The 23,686-nt window shown below is 40.4% G+C and overlaps 1 protein-coding gene and 1 pseudogene across 3 annotated transcripts in view; one reads left to right on the forward strand and one right to left on the reverse strand.

The window, feature by feature from the left end:
- Window positions 1–23,686, forward strand: part of FKBP9 (FKBP prolyl isomerase 9) — a 47,910-nt gene that overhangs the window by 10,586 nt on the left and 13,638 nt on the right. For both annotated transcript variants that reach the window (XM_082399462.1, XM_082399463.1), the window contains exons 2-6: window positions 2,887–3,032; window positions 3,583–3,772; window positions 4,039–4,184; window positions 13,013–13,202; window positions 17,646–17,791. In XM_082399462.1, the coding sequence (XP_082255588.1) occupies window positions 2,887–3,032; window positions 3,583–3,772; window positions 4,039–4,184; window positions 13,013–13,202; window positions 17,646–17,791 (818 nt within the window). The remainder of the gene's footprint in view (window positions 1–2,886; window positions 3,033–3,582; window positions 3,773–4,038; window positions 4,185–13,012; window positions 13,203–17,645; window positions 17,792–23,686) is intronic.
- Window positions 1–23,686, reverse strand: part of LOC309632218 (small ribosomal subunit protein eS6 pseudogene) — a 260,166-nt pseudogene that overhangs the window by 9,024 nt on the left and 227,456 nt on the right. The window lies entirely within an intron of this gene.

Here is a 23,686-nt window from a genome sequence, read left to right on the forward strand (position 1 = left end):
ATGCATCTGTATATGCAAATTCAAAATGGGATTATTTTATATGTGGCTCTGTAACCTACACTTTTCTCTTCATGTGTATGTCCTTCTATGCCAATGAATAGAAATGTTAAAAATTTTTTTTTATTGAGGTATAATTGACATATAGTATTATATTAGCTTTAGGTGTACAACATAATGGTTTGATATTTGTATATATTGCAAAATGATCACCACAATAAGTGTAGTTAACATCCATCACCATGCATAGTTACAAAAAACTTTTTTCTTGTGATGGTAACTTTTTTTTTTTTGGCTGTGTTGGGTCTTCACTGCTGCATGCGGGCTTTCTCTAGTTGTGGCGAGCGGGGGCTACTCTTCATTGTGGTTCACGGGCTTCTCATTGTGGTGGCTTCTCTTGCTGTGGAGGACAGGCTCTAGGCACGTGGGCTTCAGTAGTTGTGGCTCACAGGCTCTAAAGCTCAGGCTCAGTAGTTGTGGCGCACGGGCTTTGTTGCTCTGCGGCATGTGGGATCTTCCCCAGCCAGGTCTCAAACCCGTATCCCCTGCATTGGCAGGTGGATTCTTTTTTCTTTAACATCTTTATTGGAGTATAATTGCTTTACAATGGTGTGTTAGTTTCTGCTGTATAACAAAGTGAATCAGCTATACATATACATATATCCCCATATCTCTTCCCTCTTGCGTCTCTCTCCCTCCCACCCTCCCTATCCTACCCCTCTAGGTGGTCACAAAGCACCAAGTTGATCTCCCTGTGCTATGTGGCTGCTTCCCACTAGCTATCTATTTTACATTTGGTAATGTATGTAAGTCCATGCCACTCTCTCACTTCGTCCCAGCTTACCCTTCCCCCTCCCCGTGTCCTCAAGTCCATTCTCTACATCTGCGTCTTTATTCCTGTCCTGCCCCTAGGTTCTTCAGAACCTTTCTTTTTTTTTTTTAGATTCCATATATGTGTGTTAGCATATGGTATTTGTTTTTCTCTTTCTGACTTACTTCACTCTGCATGACAGACTCTAGGTCCATCCACCTCACTGCAAATAACTCAATTTCATTTCTTTTTATGGCTCAGTAATATTCCATTGTATATATGTGCCACATCTTCTTTATCCATTCATCTGTCGATGGACACTTAGGTTGCTTCCATGTCCTGGCTATTGTAAATAGAGCTGTAATGAACATTGTGGTACATGATTCTTTTTGAATTATGGTTTTCTCAGGGTATATGCCCAGTAGTGGGACTGCTGGGTCATATGGTAGTTCTATTTTTAGTTTTTTAAGGAACCTCCATACTGTTCTCCATAATGGCTGTATCAATTTAGGCAGGTGGATTCGTAACCACTGTGCCACCAGGGAAGCCCCAATGATAACTTTTAAGATTTACTTTCTTGGCAACTTTGAATATGCAACACAATATTATTATTATTTTTAAAAATTAATTAATTTATTTATTTTTAATTTTGGCTGTGTTGGGTCTTCGTTGCTGTGCGCAAGCTTTCTCTAGTTGTGGCGAGTGGGGGCTACTCTTCGTTGCGGTGTGCAGGCTTCACATCGCGGTGGCTTCTCTTGTTGCAGAGCACGGGCTCTAGGTGTACGGGCTTCAGTAGTTGTGGCACTCGGGCTCAGTAGTTGTGGCTTGCGGGCTCTAGAGTGCAGGCTCAGTAGTTGTGGTGCACGGGCTTAGTTGCTCCGCAGCATGTGGGATCTTCCCGGACCAGGGCTCGAACCTGTGCCCCCTGCATTGGCAGGCGGATTCTTAACCACTGTGCCACCAGGGAAGCCCTGCAACACAATATTATTAACTATAGTCACCATTATCTATATTCACTATACAGTATTATTATCTATAGTCATGTATAGTAATGCTATACATTACATCCCTATAGCAGAGATCTGTTATTTTAAAATGGCCATAGAGCATTTTATTACATGTCCTTGCCTTATATGCAATCAGTGCCATACTCTTGAACTTCTAAGTTATTTCCAGTGTTTAGTTATTATAAACCAAGCTCTGTAGTCATTTTCTTAAACACAGTGTCTAAAACTCTGTAGGTGTCTCTGCCAGTATATAAGGTACTTGTAGGCAAAGTCCATGCCTTGGACTTTTTTATATCCCCCAAAGCCCCTAGCATAGTATCCTAATTGGCACCCCCTTGTTGTTGCTAAGTTTGACATGGAAGAGGATGAGAGCTTGGATCATAGCCATGATTCCATTATTTATTTTCCTACTTAAGGCCATCACCAGTCAGCCTTTAAAACACATGTATTAGTGATTTCAAGACTACATCAGACTTTCTGTCACCTGCAATAATTATGTATAGTAATATTGGCATAACCCTTAGGGTTTCAGAGTACTTTTCACATTGTTTTATGGTACGGATCTTGTGATGGCTATTATCATCACTCACATTTTGCAGTGGAGGAGACTGAGATTAAGAGAGTTTAAGTGCACTTCCTGCTACACCACGCTGCCTCTTTGTTTAACTTATTGACTTAAAAGAAAAAAAAAGAAAATTAGTGTTAATTTGCACATGAGTATCTGTGATGTTGCTGTTAGGTACCAATCACATAGAAATGGAGTAAACGATTTTTTTTTTTAATGGAAGAATTGGTAGATATTTCACAACAAACAACATATATTTTTTTCTAGAGAGAGTTATGCTGATGCTTATCTGACTAGATTTGCTGGCAATATTCAAGGTAATTAAAAAATTCCAACCCTGCAAGTACTGTCCAATGAAGATATTTCCTGCATCAGTAACTCCTCTGTGGGCTTTTTACTTTGCAGTGACCTCACTCTGTCCATGGGTACATTTTTACAGGTTAGTTTCACTAAGGGAAGGATTATTTATACTTTTCCTTCTCTCTCCCTACCTTTTGGGTCTTCAGCTATGACAGAGACTCCACTTTCAACGTGTTTGTGGGAAAAGGACAACTGATTGCAGGGATGGACCAAGCTCTGGTCGGGATGTGTGTAAATGAGAGGCGTTTTGTGAAGATCCCCCCAAAGCTGGCCTACGGAAGTGAAGGAGTTTGTAAGTGTTTGTTCTGTTCTTGTAAACACATCTGCCAAAACCACCAGAACATTTGCAGACTCTTCAGTCAGGCAGACTAGAGTCTTTGGAAGCTTCGGGTAGGGGAAAATGAGAAGCTGTGAGCACACACACACAGCTAAAATTTCATCTTAAAAGTTTATTTATTCTAGATATGAAAGAAGTGTTATTAACACAGATATACTGAATGTTATCCTTGCTGAGAGGAAATTTTTGTGTTTTTTTCTCTTTTCTTTAAATTTCATTTGGAGGGAGTTCCCTGGTGGCCTAGTGGTTAGGATTCTGGGCTTTCACTTCCATGGCCTGGGTTCAATCCCTGGTCAGGGGACTGAGATCCCGCAAGCCACAGGGTGTGGCCAAAAAGATTTTTTTTTCATTTGGAAAAAAGAAGGAGGGAACGTGGCTCATTTTGGAATTGTATGTGACCTCTTGAGCCCTTTTGGCTTCCATTCACCTTGGCAGCATCCTAGGTGTTTATTTGTCTGGCCCAAAAGGCAGCAGCTTCTCACTGTGAACCCTCTTTATTTTCTAGCTGGTGTGATCCCCCCAGATTCAGTGCTTCATTTTGATGTACTTCTGATGGATATTTGGAATTCGGAAGATCAGGTTCAGATTCACACTTACGTCAAGCCCCCCAGTTGCCCTCGGACCATCCAGGTGTCTGATTTTGTTAGGTACCACTACAATGGAACGTTCTTGGATGGGACGCTGTTTGATTCGAGGTAAGTCCCGCCATTCGTGGTAGTATCATTGAAATGCCCCTTAGTTCTTTCTCTCTCATCCGCTTTTTTATGCCCATGGAGAAGTCAGAAAAGGGATTTATTCCCAACTGCTCTGTGATTGGGAACAAAGATGTATACATGCTTTTTCTCCAGGGATGGGTATGAGTTCATTGGTAGCTGAGTTTTGGGTAAGAAAAACCTTTTGAAGGATGAATTGGAAATGCCCTCATGGTATGGAACTTTTCCCCTTTCTCATTGGTTTTCAGTCACAATCGCATGAAAACATATGACACATATGTGGGAATTGGCTGGCTGATTCCTGGAATGGACAAAGGGCTGTTGGGGATGTGTGTGGGAGAAAAGCGCATCATCACCATACCTCCTTTTCTGGCCTATGGAGAAGATGGAGATGGTAAGTCCTTCTCATTCTTCGAGCCACTCTCATCTGTCTTTATTTCTTTTGCAGTGGTTAATTTAACTTACTGTGTGAAACCCACCAGAGCTTTTGGTCTAGACTTGCAGTGTCCAATATGGTAGCCACTAACTACATATAGCTATTTACATTTACATTAGGTTAAATAAAACTTTAAATTCTGTACCTTGGTCACACTGCCACAGTTCATGTACTTAAAAGCCACTTGTTGCCCAGGGCTGCTATACTGGACAGGGCAGATACAGAGCATTTCCATCACTGCAGAAAGTTCTATTTGGATGGTGCTAGTCTAGATCATTTGCTGTCTGATGAGTAAGTTGCAGAAATCTCCACCTATTCATGGTCATTGTTGTTCTTTTTCTTTTTTTTTTTCCACCTAGCACTATTTTATTTTATTTTATTAAAAAAATTTTTTATTTGAGTATAGTTGCTTTACAATGTTGTGTTAGTTTCTACTGTACAGCAAAGTGAATCAGCTATGCGTATACATATGTCCCCTCTTTTTTGGATTTCCTTCCCATTTAGGTCACCACAGAGTACTGAGTAGAGTTCCCTGTGCTATACAGTAGGTTCTCATTAGTTATCTATTTTATACATAGTATCAATAGTGTATATATGTCAATCCCAATCTCCCAATTCATCCCACCCTCATTGTTGTTCTTAAGTAAGACATCTCGGGACTTCCCTGGTGGTCCAGTGGTTAAGACTCCATGCTTCCAGTGCAGGGGCATGGGTTCCATCCCTGGTGGGGGAACTAAGATCCCACAAGCCGTGTGGCCAAAAAAAAAAAAAAAAAAAAAAAACAAAAGAAAAGAGAAAAAAAAAGAAAATGTGATGCTATTTAAGAAGCTTACTGACAGCGATACCCAACTTCTAATAACCCCCTAATATAATGTTTTCCAAGCTATGTTTTCTGGCTCTAGGTCTACAGAGCAGGAGGAGAGGTTAGCCTTCTCCCCTGTCGACCTCCACTTTTATTACTGGGAATCTGAAGACAGTTTCTTTAAAAACCTGCTAAAAAAAAAATATAAAACTTGAAAATAACTGCCACAAATATATCTTAATTCTCCCCTCCCCAAGATATGTTATTATTCTTATCACTACTCAAACTCTCTCATCCTTGGCTAGTGGAAGTTCATTCCCCTTGTCTCCCAAATCCTTTTGTCATCATCCACATGCATATGAGGTACCAAATAAAGCTAGATGCCTAGCCTGATGTGAGGAATGTTATTTATTTATTTTTAATAAATAATAAATAATTTAAATATTTAAAATAAATAGTTTATTTAAAATAGTTATTTTTAAATGCTTTATACTTTGACACTGTGCTCAGCTATCCAGGTATAAATTTAAACAGGTGAATTGTATAGTATGGGAATTATATCTCAATAAAGTTGTTATAAAAAAAACCAAATATTCAGGTAGTACATAATAATGCTAGAAAAATTTAAACCCTGGGGTTACTGTAAGGCTTTCTGTTTTCTATTAAATTAAAAGATACAGAAAAGTAAAAAAGATTAACATTCTATCACACACCCTCCCACACCCACACCTGCATTTCAGGGATTAACCACACCTGGCGATCCAGAGGCTGACTCAGCAGCCTGCTTTCAGCAGATTTCACAATTCCTCTGAGGGGAAGGAGACAGAGGGGTGGGCTCTGCCAAAGAGCCAGTTGAAGGAGCACAGGCTTGGCATGCCCTGTGGTTCACTTGTCTAGGCCTTCTCCTTTGCATGACATAACAAATGGCAAGTAAGAGTGTTGAGGTAAGTGGTTTGTCAGGTAACTAACTTCCTTTTATCCCAGAGTCCTGGATTTAGAGTTACTTATTGGTTGATGTTGATCTTTGCAGGAAGAGCTAGTGCCCAATAATCTCTTCATGTGGATTATCGTGTTGCACATATTCAATAAATCCTCACTGTTAGGAACATCCATGAGAAGCAATACCATCCTGAAGTGAAATAGAAATGATTTGAGGGCTATTTATGTTTTGGATTGTGGGTGCCATTTTTTCCCCTCTTATCTCAGCTAACTTTAGTTTTACTTATATCTTGTTTTGGATGCACTTAAAGGATTGAATTTTTGCCTCTTTAAAAAATTGGGGGACTTCCCTGGTGGCGCAGTGGTTAAGAATCTGCCTGCCAGTTCAGGGGACATGGGTTCGAGCCCTGGTCCGGGAAGATCCCACATACCACAGAGCAGCTAAGCCCGTGCGCCACAACTACTGAGCCTGCGCTCTAGATCCTGCGAGCCACAACTACTGAGCCCGTGTGCCACAACTACTGAAGCCCACGTGCCTAGAGCCTGTGCTGCGCAACAAGAGAAGCCACCGCAATGAGAAGCCCACGCACTGCAATGAAGAGTAGCCCCCACTCACCGCAACTAGAGAAAGCCCGCACACAGCAACGAAGACCCAATGAGCCAAAAATGAAAATAAATAAATAAATAAATTTATAAAAAAAAAAATTGGTTGTGAGGGACTCTGGTAGAGCTCACACCAAGGAGTACTTCCCAGAACTTCTGCTGCCAGTGTCCTTGTCCCCACAGTAAGCCACAGCCACCCCTTGCCTCTGCAGGAGACCCTCCAACACTAACAGGGACTCAGATTGATCTCCGAGATGGCCCCAAAACTTTAGCAAGACTGAATGATATGAAGGAAAAAACCTATATGTGTGGAACAAGGACAGAAACTAGCAAAAGAGCCGTGTGGTAGACAGGGTTGTGGTGCTCCAGCCAGGTGTCAGGCCTGAGCCTCTGAGGTGGGAGAGCCGAGTTCAGGACATTGGATCACCAGAGACCTCCAGGCCCCACGTAATATCAATCGGCAAGAGCTCTCCCAGAGATCTCCATCTCAACGCTAAGACCCAGCTCCACTCAACGACCAGCAAGCTACAGTGCTGGACACCCCATGCCAAACAACTAGAAAGACAGGAACACAACCCCACCCATTAGCAGAGAGGCTGCCTAAATCATAATAAGTTCACAGACACCTCAAAACACACCACCGGATGTGGTCCTTCCCACCAGAAAGACAAGATCCAGACTTATCCACCAGAACACAGGCACCAGTCCCCTCCACCGGGAAGCCTCACAACCCAGTGAACCAACCTCACTCACTGGGGACAGACACCAAAAACAATAGGAACTACGAACCTGCAGCCTGCAAAAAGGAGACCCCAAACACAGTAAGTTAAGCAAAATGAGAAGACAGAGAAATACGCAGCAGATGAAGGAGCAAAGTAAAAACCCATTAGACCAAACAAATGAAAAGGAAATATGCAGTCTACCTGAAAAAGAATTCAGAGTAATGATAGTAAAGATGATCCAAAATCTTGGAAATAGAATGGAGAAAATACAAGAAACATTTAACAAAGACCTAGAAGAACTAAAGAGCAAACAATGACGAACAGCACAATAAATGAAGTTAGAAATTCTCTAGAGGGAATCAATAGCAGAATAACTGAGGCAGAAGAACGGATAAGTGACCTGGAAGATAAAATAGTGGAAATAACTACTGCAGAGCAGAAAAAAGAATGAAAAGAATTGAGGACAGTCTCAGAGACCTTTGGGACAAGATTAAGCACACAAACATTCAAAATATAGGGGTCCTAGAAGAAGAAGAGAAAAAGAAAGGGACTGAGAAAATATTTGAAGAGATTATAGTTGAAAACTTCCCTAACATGGGAAAGGAAATAGTCAATCAACTCCAGGAAGCACAGAGAGTCCCATACAGGATAAAGCCAAGGAGAAACATGCCAAGACACATATTAATCAAACTACCAAACATTAAATACAAAGAAAAAATATTAAAAGCAGCAAGGGAAAAGCAACAAATAACATAAAGGGAATCCCCATAAGCTTAACAGCTGATCTTTCAGCAGAAACTCTGCAAGCCAGAAGGGAGTGACAGGACATATTTAAAGTGATGAAAGGGAAAAACCTACAACCAAGATTACTCTACCCAGCAAGGATCTCATTCAGATTCGATGGAGAAATTAAAACCTTTACAGACAAGCAAAAGTTAAGAGTATTCAGCACCACCAAACCAGCTTTACAAAAAATGCTAAAGGAACTTCTCTAGGCAGGAAACACAAGAGAAGGAAAAGACCTACAAAAACAAACCCAAAACAATTAAGCAAATGGTAATGGGAACATACATATCGATAATTACCTTAAAGGTAAATGGATTAAATGCTCCAACCAAAAGACACAGACTGGCTGAATGGATACAAAAACAAGACCTGTATATATGCTGTCTGCAAGAGACCCACTTCAGACCTAGGGACACATACAGACTGAAAGTGAGGGGATGGAAAAAGATATTCCATGCAGATGGAAATCAAAAGAAAGCTGGAGTAGCAATTCTCATATCAGACGAAATAGACTTTAAAACAAAGACTATTACAAGAGTCAAAGAAGGACACTACATAATGATCAAGGGATCAATCCAAGAAGAAGATATAACAATTGTAAATATTTATGCACCCAACATAGGAGCACCTCAATACATAAGGCAAATACTAACAGCCATAAAAGGGGAAATCGACAGTAACACAATCATAGTAGGGGACTTTAACACCCCACTTTCACCAATGGACAGATCATCCAAAATGAAAATAAATAAGGAAACACAAGCTTTAAATGATACATTAAACAAGATGGACTTAATTGATATTTATAGGACATTCCAACCAATAACAACAGAATACACATTCTTCTCAAGTGCTCATGGAACATTCTCCAGGATAGATCATATCTTGGGTCACAAATCAAGCCTTGGTAAATTTAAGAAAATTGAAATTGTATCAAGTATCTTTTCCAACCACAACGCTATGAGACTAGATATCAGTTACAAGAAAAAAACTGAAAAAAATACAAACAAATGGAGGCTAAATAATACGCTACTGAATAACCAAGAGATCACTGAAGAAATCAAAGAGGAAATCAAAAAATACATAGAAACAGATGACAATGAACACACGAAAACCCAAAACCTATGGGATGCAGCAAAAGCAATTCTAAGAGGGAAGTTTATAGCAATACAATCCTACCTCAAGAAACAAGAAACATCTCAAAAAAATAACCTAACCTTACACCTAAAGCAATTAGAGAAAGAAGAACACACAAAAAAACCCAAAGTTAGCAGAAGGAAAGAAATCATAAAGATCAGATCAGAAATAAATGAAAAAGAAATGAAGGAAACGATAGCAAAGATCATAAAACTAAAAGCTGGTTCTTTGAGAGGATAAACAAAATTGATAAACCATTAGCCAGACTCATCAAGAAAAAAAGGGAGAAGACTCAAATCAACAGGATTAGAAATGAAAAAGGAGAAGTAACAACTGACACTGCAGAAATACAAAGGATCATGAGAGATTACTACAAGCAACTCTATGCCAATAAAATGGACAACCTGGAAGAAATGGCCAAATTCTTAGAAAAGCACAACCTTCCGAGACTGAACCAGGAAGAAATAGAAAATATAAACAGACCAATCACAAGCACTGAAATTGAGACTCTGATTAAAAATTTTCCAACAAGCAAAAGCCCAGGACCAGATGGCTTCACAGGTGAATTCTATCAAACATTTAGAGAAGAGCTAACACCTATCCTTCTCAAACTCTTCCAAAAGAGAGCAGAGGGAGGAACACTCCCAAACTCATTCTACGAGGCCACCATCACCCTTATACCAAAACCAGACAAAGATGTCACAAAAAAAGAAAACTACAGGCCAGTATCACTGATGAACATAGATGCAAAAATCCTCAACAAAATCCCAGGAATGCAAGGATTCTTCAATATATGCAAATCAATCAATGTGATACACCATATTAAGAAATTGAAGGATAAAAACCATATGATCATCTCAATAGATGCAGAAAAAGCTTTCAACAAAATTCAACACCCATTTATGATAAAAACCCTCCAGAAAGTAGGCATAGAGGGAACTTATCTCAACATAATAAAGGCCATATATGACAAACCCACAGCCAGCATCGTTCTCAATGGTGAAAAACTGAAATTATTTCCACTAAGATCAGGAACAAGACAAGGTTGCCCACTCTCACCACTATCATTCAACATAGTTTTGGAAGTTATAGCCACAGCAATCAGAGAAAAAAAAGAAATAAAAGGAATCCAAATCGGAAAAGAAGTAAAACTGTCCCTGTTTGCAGATGACATGATACTGTACTTAGAGAATTCTAAAGATGCTACCAGAAAACTACTGGAGCTAATCAATGAATTTGGTAAAGTAGCAGGATACAAAATTAATGCACAGAAATCTCTTCCATTCCTATACACTAATGATGTAAAATCTGAAAGAGAAATTAAGGAGACACTCCCATTTACCATTCCAACAAAAAGAATAAAATACCTAGGAATAAACCTACCTAAGGAGAAAAAAGACCTGTATGCAGAAAACTATAAGACACTGATGAAAGAAATTAAAGATGATACAAACAGATGGAGAGATATATCATGTTCTTGGATTGGAAGAATCAACATTGTGAAAATGACTATACTCCCCAAAGCAATCTACAGATTCAATGCAATCCTTATCAAACTACCAATGGCATTTTTCACAGAACTAGAACAAAAATTTCACAATTTGTATGGAAACACAAAAGACCCCGAATAGCCAAAGCAATCTTGTGAAAAAAAAACGGAGCTGGAGGAATCAGGCTCCCTGACTTCAGACTATACTACAAAGCTACAGTAATCAAGACAGGATGGTACTGGCACAAACACAGAAATATAGATCAATGGAACAGGATAGAAAGCCCAGAGATAAACCCATGCACCTATGGTCACCTTATTTTTGATAAAGGAGGCAAGAATATCCAATGGAGAAAAGACAGTCTCTTCAGTAAGTGGTGCTGGGAAAACTGGACAGCTACACGTAAAAGAATGAAATTAGAACACTCCCTAACACCATACACAAAAATAAACTCAAAATGGATTAAAACGTAAATGTAAGGCCAGACACTATAAAACTGTTAGAGGAAAACATAGGCAGAACACTCTATGACATAAATCATAGCAAGATCCTTTTTGACCCAGCTCCTAGATAAATGGAAATAAAAACAAAAATAAACAAATGGGACCCAATGAAACTTAAAAATTTTGCGCAGCAAAAGAAACCATGAACAAAATGAAAAGATAACCCTCAGAATGGGAGAAAATATTTGCAAACGAAGCAACTGACAAAGGATTAATTGCCAAAATATACAAGCAGCTCAGGCAGCTCAATATCAAAAAAAAAAACAACCCAATCCAAAAATGGGCAGAAGACCTAAATAGACATTTCTCCAAAGAAGATATACAGATTGCCAACAAACACATTAAAGGATGCTCAACATCACTAATCATTAGAGAAATGCAAATCAAAACTACAATGAGGTATCACCTCACACTGGTCAGAATGGCCATCATCAAAAAATCTACAAACAATAAATGCTGCAGAGGTTGTGAAGAAAAGGGAACCCTCCTGCACTGTTGGTGGGAATGTAAATTGATACGACCACTATGGAGAACAGTATGGAGGTTCCTTAAAAAACTAAAAATAGAACTACCATATGACCCAGCAATCCCACTACTGGGCATATACCCTGAGAAAACCATAATTCAAAAAGAGTCATGTACCACAATGTTCATTGCAGCACTATTTACAATAGCCAGGGCATGGAAGCAACCTAAGTGTCCATCGACAGATGAATGGATAAAGAAGATGTGGCACATATATACAATGGAATATTACTCAGCCATAAAAAGAAACGAACCTGAGTTGTTTGTAGTGAGGTGGATGGACCTAGAGTCTCTCCTACAGAGTGAAGTAAGTTAGAAAGAGAAAAACAAATACCATATGCTAACACATATATATGGAATAAAAAAAAAATGGTTCTGAAGAACCTAGGGGCAGGACAGGAATAAAGACTCAGATGTAGAGAATGGACTTGAGGACACGGGGAGGGGGAAAGGTAAGCTGGGACGAAGTGAGAGAGTGCATGGACATATATACACTACCAAATGTAAAATAGATAGCTAGTGGGAAGCAGCCGCATAGCACAGGGAGATCAGCTTGGTGCTTTGTGACCACCTAGAGGGGTGGGAGGGAGACGCAAGAGGGAGGGGATATGAGGATATATGTATGCATATGGCTGATTCAATTTGTTATACAGCAGAAACTAACACACCATTGTAAAGCAATTATACTCCAATAACGATCTATTGAAAAAAAAGAATATATATATATGTGTAACTGAATCACTTTGCTGTACTGGAGAAATTAACACAACATTGTAAAACAACTATACTCAATAAAATAAATTTTTAAAAAATTGTCTGTGAGTTCCAAAGAACAAGTCTATGTAGTGTTCTCCAGAACCAGATCCAAGCTTTGGAATGTCTGTGATTTGCATCTGTGTACAAACAGAAACCCACAGAGGTATGTATTGGGGTTTGCATGTGGGTATATAACCACTCACACAGAGCCTTGATTTGCAAGCACAAGCATAGAAAATGTGGTCACAGTATTCTCCATGTCATTATTATCGGTTTGCTCCTTTTTCTGAGGAAGTCAGGCTTCAAATTATACCTGCCAGCCTTCGGTTGGACACCATGGTGAGACAGCACGGTTAGACACCATGGGGGACCACCCAAGATGTGGAAGAACATTTGTTTCCTTGGCTTGGAAACTTCAAGGAATGCGTAACACCAACGCAGTGGGTGTTGAATTGTAGTTAAAATACTGATACTTCCTAAATCTTGTGTCCTGATTTCATCATCTTCCTTCATTCCACTCTAGGGAAAGACATTCCTGGACAGGCATCTCTGGTGTTTGATGTTGCATTATTGGACCTCCATAACCCCAAGGATGGCATTTCCATTGAGAATAAGGTAGTACCTGAAAACTGTGAGCGGCAAAGTCAAAGGGGGGACTTTCTCAGGTATCATTACAACGGCACACTTCTGGACGGCACATTCTTTGATTCCAGGTAAGCAAACAACAGGGTCCTTCACTTACCAGAACCTCTTATTAAATATAGTTTATAGCTTGTCAGTGCTGATTTTGAGTTAGTATTTTCATCTCCAGTATAGGTTTCTATTTTCTGATACTGAATTCCTTCAGAGGTTGTTAGAACAGTCTCCTTGGGGCCTGTGGGAGATGGGTCTGCAGGAAAGCAGGAGAGGCTCACCCTAGACTCCCACCATCCCTCTAGACTGTGCTTAGCTATCCAAGTATAAACCCAACTCTGGGGTCCAAGGTGGGAAGTGACCAGAAGGCAGGTCCAGGCGGTAGGATGCGGAGAGAACAGACTTGGTGCTGGGAGACCTGGATTCCAGTCCCTGTGTGTGGTGCACTAGGTGTGTGACTTTGGATAGCATTTGACCTCCTTGAGCTTCAGTTTTTTCCCTGTTGTTAGCACCTTTCTCAAAAAGATGGTTAGATTAAAGAGGGAAGGTAGGCAGAAGCACTTTGCAAACTTTAATGGCTTATCTGCTGCAGGGACTGTTTGGATGCTGGGCGGAGGCTAATTACTGAGCCTGTTGTTATTCAAAGCTTTGTTTTGTTTATCAGGCTTAGCCTGCAGTTGTGAGCAGGCAACAGGTGTTTGGTATGTGTTGCTCATTCAAGTGGCATGTGTTGGTTTGGATTCCTTTAGCTTCCTATAGAGCAAGCAAGTAGTGACAGCAATCTACCTGTTTCTCTGAGGTAAGAGACTTCTCGTTTAATTAGTCACCCAGAAACGTTACAGAATTTTTATATGGTATAATTTTATTTGCATAATTCATTCTTCCTACTCCGAGGATCCCTTCTTTTAAATTTTTCATTTGATTTTTCGGAAAAAGGCAATAGTCTCATGGTTCAAAATTAAAACAAAATATGCGTTAAGATATGTTGTACCAACCATCCCTGCCAACCTCACATCCTCCTCCCCCCAAGCCACTTAGAGTTAACCACTGTTATTAATAAGTTTCTTTTTTTATTCTTCAAATGTGTGGATTTTTTTCCTAAAGCAGATATAAGCAAATACAATTGTTATATTATTTCCTCCGCTTTATAGTATATAGCATATAGAATACTATATACATACATATATAACATTATGTATTATATACATATACACATAACATAATGCTACGTACTATATGCACTATTCTGCTCCTTGCTTTTTTTTTTAAATTAATTTATTTTTGGCTGCCTTGGGTCTTCGTTGCTGCGCACGGGCTTTTCTCTAGTTGCGGCGAGCAGGGGCTACTCTTCGTTGCGGTGCGTGGGCTTCTCATTGCAGTGGCTTCTCTTGTTGCTGAGCACAGGCTCTAGGCACGTGGGCTTCAGTAGATGTGGCATGCGGGTTCAGTAGTTGTGGCTCCCGGGCTCTAGAGTGCAGGCTCAGTAGTTGTGGTGCATGGGCTTAGTTGCTCCGTGGCATGTGGGATCCTCCCGGACCAGGGCTCGAACCCATGTCCCCTGCATTGGCAGGCGGATTCTTAACCACTGCGCCACCAGTGAAGCCCCTGCTCCTTGCTTTTTTTCACCTTGGAATTTTTCCATATTAATGCGTAGAGAGAAATCATTTTTTATGTCTGTGTAGTGTTTCATTGAGTGAATATACCATATTTATTTAACCATTCCCCATTGATGACATTTGAGTTGTTTTTATTTTTTCTATTAAAAAAAATTGAGAGAGTGTGTGCATGTGATTACTTGTCACATATGAGCTTAGTTCTGTCTTTTATTTCCTGGAATTTTGTTTTTAGCTGAAAAGCCATTTTTCTAGTGGATACCAGATTTCTTTCCATATTAATGGAACCACAGTTTTCTTAGGTTTCAAACAGATTTCCATTTTAGTACACTGGGGTCTAATCCATCCTAAGAGCTAAGTAATATTCCATTATATAGATTTGCCTTAATTTAGTAATCAATCCCTATTATTTTCTATCTTTTGATGTTCTAAGTGGGAGTGCAATAATTATTTTTGTAGCTAAATCTTAAATAATATGATTGTTTCCGTAGGATAAATTTCTAGAAGAATTTCTAGGTCTAAGGTTATGTGTATTTTTACAGCTTTTGATATAAGTAGCAAGTTGTCCTCAATGAAGGTTTTACATCACTAAGAGTACCCCATTCCCTGCAAACTCAGCAACATTGGGTATTATTTAAAAATAATCTTTGCCAATTTATAGGAGAAAAATAGAACTTTATAATTGTAATCTGAATTTCTTTGATTGCTATTAAGGTTGAAATTCTTTCAAATGTTTATTGACTATTTGGATATTTTCTTTTGTGATTTACCTGTTTGTGTATTTGCCTGTTTTTATATTGAGGATATTGGTATTTGTCCTTTTCTTATTAATTTAAGATCTCTGTACATTAAAGATATTAACACTTTTATGGTTGCATATTGTTGAAAGCATATTGCCTGTTTATTTGCATTTTAATTTCGGTTGTTGTGATTTTTGATCTGTTTAAATATAAACCTTTTATGTTGTTAAATACATCCCATTTCTCCTTTATGGCTTCCTTTATTCTTATATAAACTCTTATATATTCTGTCTTGAGTAACTTACTAAAAAGTCTCTCCCCGCCCCTGGACTTGTTTTTTTCCCCTAGAGTATATAAATATTCACCTGTATTTTCCTCCTGCTCTTCTAATGGCTTTATTTTTTTATCCTTTAAAATATTCTCTATTAGAATTTTTATCTTAAAAAGTATTATGTTCTTGTTGTATAAGTGAAACAATGCAAAGATATTTAATAAAAGGTAATAATTTCACATCAACCCCTTCCATTTTCACTACTCGAAGTAAATATTAAAAAGCTTCTGCAGGCTCTCTCCATGTTTATAAATGCTTTCATGTTTAAATCTTAAATCCATCTGGAATTTATTGTGGTGTTCAGTATGACAGTAAGGATCTAAATGGTTTTTTCCAGATGGTTAGCCAGTTTTTCCAACACCCTTTATTGAATAACTGTATTTTCCTCACTCATTTAAAATCTGACATTGATCATGTACCAAATTCTTGTATACACTTTTGGGTCTTGGTCTAGAATTTTTATCCTTTTCCAGTGATCTAGCTATTCCTGGGCCACAATCATACCTTTAGCTATTGTAACTTTTTAATTTGTATGATAGAGAATATTCTTTTTCTTTTTAAACATTACTTTTTCCTACTGTGATACATTGATATGGTTCAAAATCCTAAAAGTATAAAAGAATATACAATGAAGAATTTTTCCCCTGTCCTTGTCCATCAGTCACCCAGTTCCCCTCTTCACAGGGAACCAGAGTTATGCATTTCATAGGTCTTCCATACATATACAATGAAATACAGATAATTATGTAGAAAATCTGCTTCCTGGGTGAGGAGAATCATTTGTTACTATCATTTCTTCACGCCCCTTGGCTTTGTGGTCCCTGAGGGGGGTTGAGAAGGAAGAGCCCCTCACAGCTCTGCCTTTTCATCTCCCTGGTCCCACTGCTGACCATCTTCTCTGACACAGTCAGCATTGAGCTGTGTTTGATGAGGTGACAGTGGAACTGACTGGCCCTTTCAGGACAAGCTTTTTGCCACATCTGCTCCAGCTGGGGGTGGGTAATGGGTACAGATCACTGTGGTTCAGAGTTCAGTATCTGAAGTGGCAAATAAAGTTTTATTATTTTATTCTGGAATCATCAGGCTTTGTTTTCTCCAAACTCATAGTAATCAGACTCAGTTGGCAATTAATACAGAGGCTGGATCTCTCCACTGAGTGGAATGCTTGGGGCTCCTACCGGAGGCACTTGGGAAATTCAGGTACTCACCGGGAGGTAGCTTGGTGAGCATGGATTGCAGTAGGGCGAGTTCACTGCAGAGTTAGATTGCTCTCAGTATATATGCAACTTTTCTGGCAATCGGAATATTCATGTCCCACATATACAGATACTCTCCTCTTTAGAGAAATTCTTAGTTTCTTTCTTTCTTTCTTTTTTTTCCTTTTTTGGCTTTCATTTGAAACTTATGTTAGAGTAATAGAAGACTCTAGAACTTCTAAGTTGTTTCTTTACAAGAGATAACAGAGAAATTCTTAGTTTCTGACAAGGGCCCCCTTGATGCTTTTTTCATTAACCTGACATGGTCAACAAGCGTACAGTCCGATTTACATTAGCTACATTTCTGTGTGATTGCTTCTTGTAACCTGCATCCATTCATAACCTGACCAAACCAGAGGGCTGGAGGGCTCGTTTCTGGGAGCGTTTGTGCAGGCGGCAGCTCCCACGCAATGTGTGGATCCTTGTTCATCATTTCAGGGGAGCCTGTTTCCTGGCTTGTACTCAGATTCTAGGGTTCACCCTATTCCAGGGTCTGGAGGCCCCTGCGCTCTGTTGCCTCATGGTACCAACTACACTGCTGCTGCGGTATCCCTCGTGACCAAGCTCTTCTCCTCTTTCCCAGCTACTCGCGGAACCGCACCTTTGACACCTACATTGGGCAGGGCTACGTGATTGCCGGGATGGATGAAGGTTTACTCGGCGTTTGCATAGGAGAGAAGCGGAGGATCGTGGTCCCCCCTCACCTGGGATATGGCGAGGAAGGAAGAGGTGAGCGCTGGCTGCCTTCTAAGGTTAAACTGAGAGGCACTAACTGATGCTTCCATGCTGCTTGGAACCAGGGCCTCTGGCAAAGCATAGAAGCTAAAGTCTAGCTTCAGGCTCGAATACTCAAATAACTCTAGTTTCTAGAGATGCTCTGTCGTTACTCCTTGTTCCCCCTGCCCGTTTTCCTTTTCCTTTTGGAAAATTTAAAACCTACACCAAAGTTGAAAGAACTGTACAGTGAACTCCACTTAGATTCACCAGTCGTCAACATCTTGCTATATTTGCTTTATATATATAACTACAGTACATTTTTTCTTTGTTGAGCCATTTGAAAGTAAATTGCAACCCCCCTTTTTTTGTTTTTCGTTTTTATTGAAATATATTTGACATATAACATTGTGTACATTTAAAGTGTACATGTTATTTTGATACATTTATATATTGTAATGTGATTGCCATTGTGGTGATAATTAGCACCTCTATCATGGTACATAATTATCATTTCTTTTTGATGGTTGGAATAATTGATAATTAGTAAGTTTGATGATTATAAGACAATATTGTTGTCTATATTCACTATACTGTGCATTAGATTTTGGTTTTTGTTTTTAACAACTTTATCGAGGTATTATTTATATACCATAAAATTCACCCAATTTAAGTATACAATTCAATGACTTTCAGTAAATGTTGTGAGTTGTGCAACTATCACCTTAATCCAGTTTTAGAATATTTGTCACCCAAACAGCAAACTTCTTTTAAAAAATTACACAAATAATATATGTTGACTTTAGAAAAAGAAAATAGAGATCAACAACAACAAAAATCTCCCATAATCTCACCACCCAGGAATAACCATTGTTAATGTGGTAGGTGGAATATCGGCCCCAAAAGATGTCCATGTCCTAATCCCCAGAATTTGTGAATATGTCACTTTACACAGTAAAAGAGACTTTGCAGATGTGATTAAGGTAATGGTTTTGAGGTAAGGAGATTATCCTGGATCATCGAGGTGGCCTTGATGTATTTACAAGGATCTTTGCAAGAGGGAAGCAGGAGACCAGAGAGAGGATAAAATGCTACACTGCTGACTTAGAGGATGGAGAAAAGGGCCACAAGTCAAGGAAGGAGGGTGGGCTTGAGAAGCTGGAAAAACAAGGAAACAGATTCTCCTGAAACCTCCAAAAGGAACACATCCCTGCCAATACCTTGAATTTAGACTTTGACTCCCGAGTTATGAGAATAAATTTATGTTGTTTTAAGCCACCAAGCTTGTGGTAATTTGTTATAGCAGCAATAGGAAACTAATATAACCATGAAGTGACTATCCTTCTATACTTTTGAGTATATGTGAATCTATGTAGATAAAAGGAAATAGACACATATCCGTCTACACTATTGACAAAAAATGCTACAGTATTTTTTTGTCAATAAATACTGACAAAAGTGGAATCATCTATACATATTAGTTTGTAATTTCTCTCTGTACGTAATTTGTTGTGAACAATGTTTTATGCCAACAGGTTGCATAGAATTTTAATGGTTGCATAGTATTCCAAACCATATTTCCTTTATTTTTTTTTCTCAGATACCATTTTTTGCTAACTTACTTAGGAAGAGTTGATGCAGTATTTATTTTGCTTTTGTGTTCTTTTTGCTGATGAGATTCTGGCTGTCCTGGCTGGCTGTACACATTCATTTTGTTAACCTGCTTCTGACTTCTACTGCTACAGTGGATTTCAGAATTTTCCCAGTAGGATTTGTTTGGAGGATCTAAGAATCACCAGGTTGGTTGGAAACTAGGCTGTACCATGGAGAAATATTTTTTTTCCTGACTTAAATTTCTGATTTATAAAGCCACAGCAAATCACAGCTTAAGGTCTTAAGATCATTCAACAGGCCTTGCTTCATGTTCTGCTTGTCTAGTGTCTTGATGCTCTGTTGTTTTGTATTATGTAAATTTCTACTTCTAGCCAAATACATGCAGGAACAGACAAATACTTTCAGTGTATTCATGTTTCATTTTGCCCTCAGGACTAACTCTTCCTTTCTCTAAAAAGAATATACTGATGGAAAACATTTGCTTAAATTATTTCTACTTTTGGCTTTCTCACAAGTATGAGACAGTTTTGTAAAGAATTATATAAGGCTCTGGGAAACATTTGAAGTCTCATAAATTTTCTGGGCATGAGGCTACTTCACCCTGAATCATTTGTTCCCATGGGGGAGAGGGGCACCCTGGCAAGTAACACCCAGCTGCTCTTGCACAGGGTCTGTTTCTGTCCTATTGATTAGCGAGTGCCCTTGGCCTCCTTGTGGGGTTTGCACAGGACCTAAGGCTAATCACTGAGGGACTGACCTTAGAAGGGTGTCAGGACACAGAGGAAGCCTGTGGCTTTCTCACCACATACCACAGGGCCAGGCACATGGTAAGCATTCAGTAAATATTTGTGGAAGGAAGAAATGCTGGACTCTCCGACTCATCAGCATTTCATTTTGTTGCAGCCATTTTCTCTTGCAGGGTTGGTGGAGGGGAGGGGGTAGTCCTTCTGTAAAGGCTCTGGCCCTTTCTGCTGTCTGCTTTGTTCCATGGGGACAGTCCTGAATTTAGAGCGCTTGGATGTTTGCAACCCTGAAGTGGAGAATGGATTCTGCCGCAGGGTTGTGGCAACATCACTTTCTCAGTGATTTTCTGTTCCCCAGCTTCCACATGACCTTTTAAGCACTCTTTTTCAAAAGTGAAGAAAGCTAATATTTTACCCACACTGTGAAGGACTTCTCATGTACGAGCTCATTCAAACCTCAAAACAGTTCTCTGTTAAGATAACGAGGCCCAGAGAGGTTGAGTCATTCGCTAGAGGCCACAATAGCTAATCAGTGATGGAGTTGAATTGCACCCAGGGTTCTTGCTGCCTGTGTCATAGGCAGAGGGGAAGAATGAGTTTCCATTACGCTGTGACTTGTTGATACCCATATATGAAGAACTGAGAACTCCAACCAGAAGTCCCAGAGCTCTCAGAGGAAACCCACACTGCCAAGAGCTGCCGTGTTTCCTTCTGGCCCAGCTGGCCGGCCGCTTTATTTTTTGTCATCTGTGTCTCTTCTTGAGGCGGTTTATCTAGTGGGGAAAATTGATGAATACTTTTCTGCATTGGTTAAGGGTTTATTCAGAGAGGAGGCTGGTGTCGGGGCCATAATGAAATGTTGGATTATTTTCACCTGTTTGCTGGTGTTGGGGAGGAGATAGTTTCCTCTACCCTTCTAGGCTCTTCTGGCTGGTCTAAGAAATAAATTGATATGAGACAGATTAACAGGAGAAAGTCAAACAAAGTTTAATGACATGTACATATGGGAGAGACCTAGGGAAACTGAGTAACTCACCAAAATGTCTGAAGCCCTCACCTTAAACACCACCATTAGCTAAAGACAGAAGAGGATGTTGGGGGTAGTGGTTTCGGACCTGGAGATGGAAAAGCAAATGTTTGGTAAACAAATGTTTACTGGGCCACACAGACATTGGGACACCAAGAGAAATTTTAACTAACGGACTTTGCTAGGTTCCTTCCTGTCTACACATCTGGTTCATACCGTAGTTATGTATGGTGATAGCTCCCCCCATGCCCCAACAGGTCTTCTATCTACATTCTTTAGGCAGTTAGGGAGGTAAAAAGAAAGGTTTTCTTTTTTTCTTTTTTTTTGAGTCTTTTGGGTCTTGTTTATTTTCAACTTGAAATAATCCACATGTCGAAGAGACATTTTTGGGGTGGCAATTTTACTCCCCTACACTGGTCAGCACTTATTTTTACACTGTATATTCTTTGGAGAAGGCAGAGCCAGATAGAGGGAATGAGGGTGGAAGGGGTGCTGGCTGCCTGGGGCAGGTGGGATCTTATGGCTCGAGGTCTAGTCTGGGTTTTTTGCAGGCCCAGCAACCCCATCTATCTGTCCATCAAAGATTTAGTGAGTGCCAGGCTTCTCTGGTGGCGCAGTGGTTAAGAATCCGCCTGCCAAGGCAGGGGGCACGGGTTCGAGCCCTGGTCCGGGAAGATCCCACATGCCACGGAGCAACTAAGCCCATGTGCCACAACTACTGAGCCTGCAGTCTAGAGCCCGCGAGCCACAACTACTGAAGCCCGTGCGCCTAGAGCCCGTGCTCTGCAACAAGAGAAGCCACCGCAATGAGAAGCCCATGCACTGCAGTGAAGAGTAGCCCCCGCTCACTGCAACTAGAGAAAGCCCACACACAGCAACGAAGACCCAACACAGCCAAAAATAATAAATAAATAAAAATAAAATTTATTAAAAAAAAAAATTTATTGGATGCCTTCACATCCAGGCACTGCCCTAAGGTGTTGGGGATTCAGCAGAGAAAAAGACAAACTCCCAGCCCACATAGAGCTTACGTTCTTATTGATGCCTCAGTAGATGTGCATTTGTGCCTTAATCAGACACCTGGTAGACTGACGCATGCTAACTTCCCAGGAGCCGACATAGAACCGGACATTGAATACTTACTTGACAGGGTGTGATTGACCTCTCCACTGATCAGAATTCTTGGACCTGGGATCCTGGGGGCCTGAGAAGCTGGGTTAGTTATCAGGAAAGTGCTGGGCAAACTGATATCAGAGCACAGGGGCGTGGGTAGTCCTGGTGCCCTAAGATAGTCCTGCACATGAATGTGCCTTTGAGGGTGTCAATTAAAAACAAACAAACAAACAAAAACAACAACAATGTAAGAGCTGTGAGTTCAGTTTTATAGTTTTATTTGGGGTTACTGAGAACTATAGCCTGGGAGATAGCCTCTCAGATGGCTCTGAGGAACTGCTCCAAAGAGGTAAGGGGGATGGCCAGTAAATATGTGAATTTGGAGGAAGGGTATGTGCAATAAAGCACACATCTATTTTTTTTTAATTAATTAATTTATTTGTTACTATTTTTGGCTGTGTTGGGCTTCGTTGCTGTGCGTGGGCTTTCTCTAGTTGTGGTGAGTGGGGACTACTCTTCATTGCAGTGTGTAGGCTTCTCATTGTGGTGGCTTCTCGTTGTGGAGCACGGGCTCTAGGCACACAGGCTTCAGCAGTTGTGGTACGTGGGCTCAGTAGTTGTGGCTTGCGGGCTCTGGAGTACAGGCTCAGTAGTTGTGGTGCATGGGCTTAGCTGCTCCACGGCATGTGGGATCTTCCAGGGCCAGGGCTCGAACCCGTGTCCCCTGCATTGGCAGGCAGATTCTTAACCACTGTGCCACCAGGGAAGCCCTAAAGCACACATCTTGGTAGAAGGTAACTGCTAGTCACAGGGAATAGGTATCTCAGTTACTGACTTTAGTGCTTTTCTAAATGTAGGAAGATGCAAGAGTCTGGGTTCATAAAGTTTTCTCCTGAAAACCTCTAACTACCTGGAGGCCTGTTCTGCCAGTTTTCCCAGCGCACAGGTACCTTATCCCTGATCTTCCCCCTGAATTTTTTCCAAGGTGTGCTGTAAGTCAGTGACTGCAGTGGCTAATGACTGAATTCTTGTAGATCCAGGTGGCAAGCAACATTCACTTAGGTGGTGCTGGGCTGCAAGCCTTGTAGTTGCCCAGCCTCGAAGCTGAAGAAAGAGCCCAGAGACAGCAACAGAGACATCAACCAGTTATTGGATAAGGGATCTTACAAGTCTGCAGCAAAAGATCCTGGAGTAACACCCCATCGTGAATGGCAGAGAGCAGGCAGAACATGGCAGGAGTCTTCGCTACGTGCGGGGGAGAAGGGGCCACCATTTAAAGGGGGAACTGATGTCAGCTTGGCTCATCAGTTACCAGGGAAACCAGCACCTGGGGCAGGGGGCAAGCATGTAGGCAGTTACTGATTAAGCGCTATGATTAAGAGAATTGGATAGTCATATGAGTGAAGCAGGGAC

Source organism: Balaenoptera borealis (genome assembly GCF_965194805.1).
Source record: "Balaenoptera borealis genome assembly, chromosome: 7".
NCBI classification, from domain to species: domain Eukaryota; kingdom Metazoa; phylum Chordata; class Mammalia; order Artiodactyla; family Balaenopteridae; genus Balaenoptera; species Balaenoptera borealis.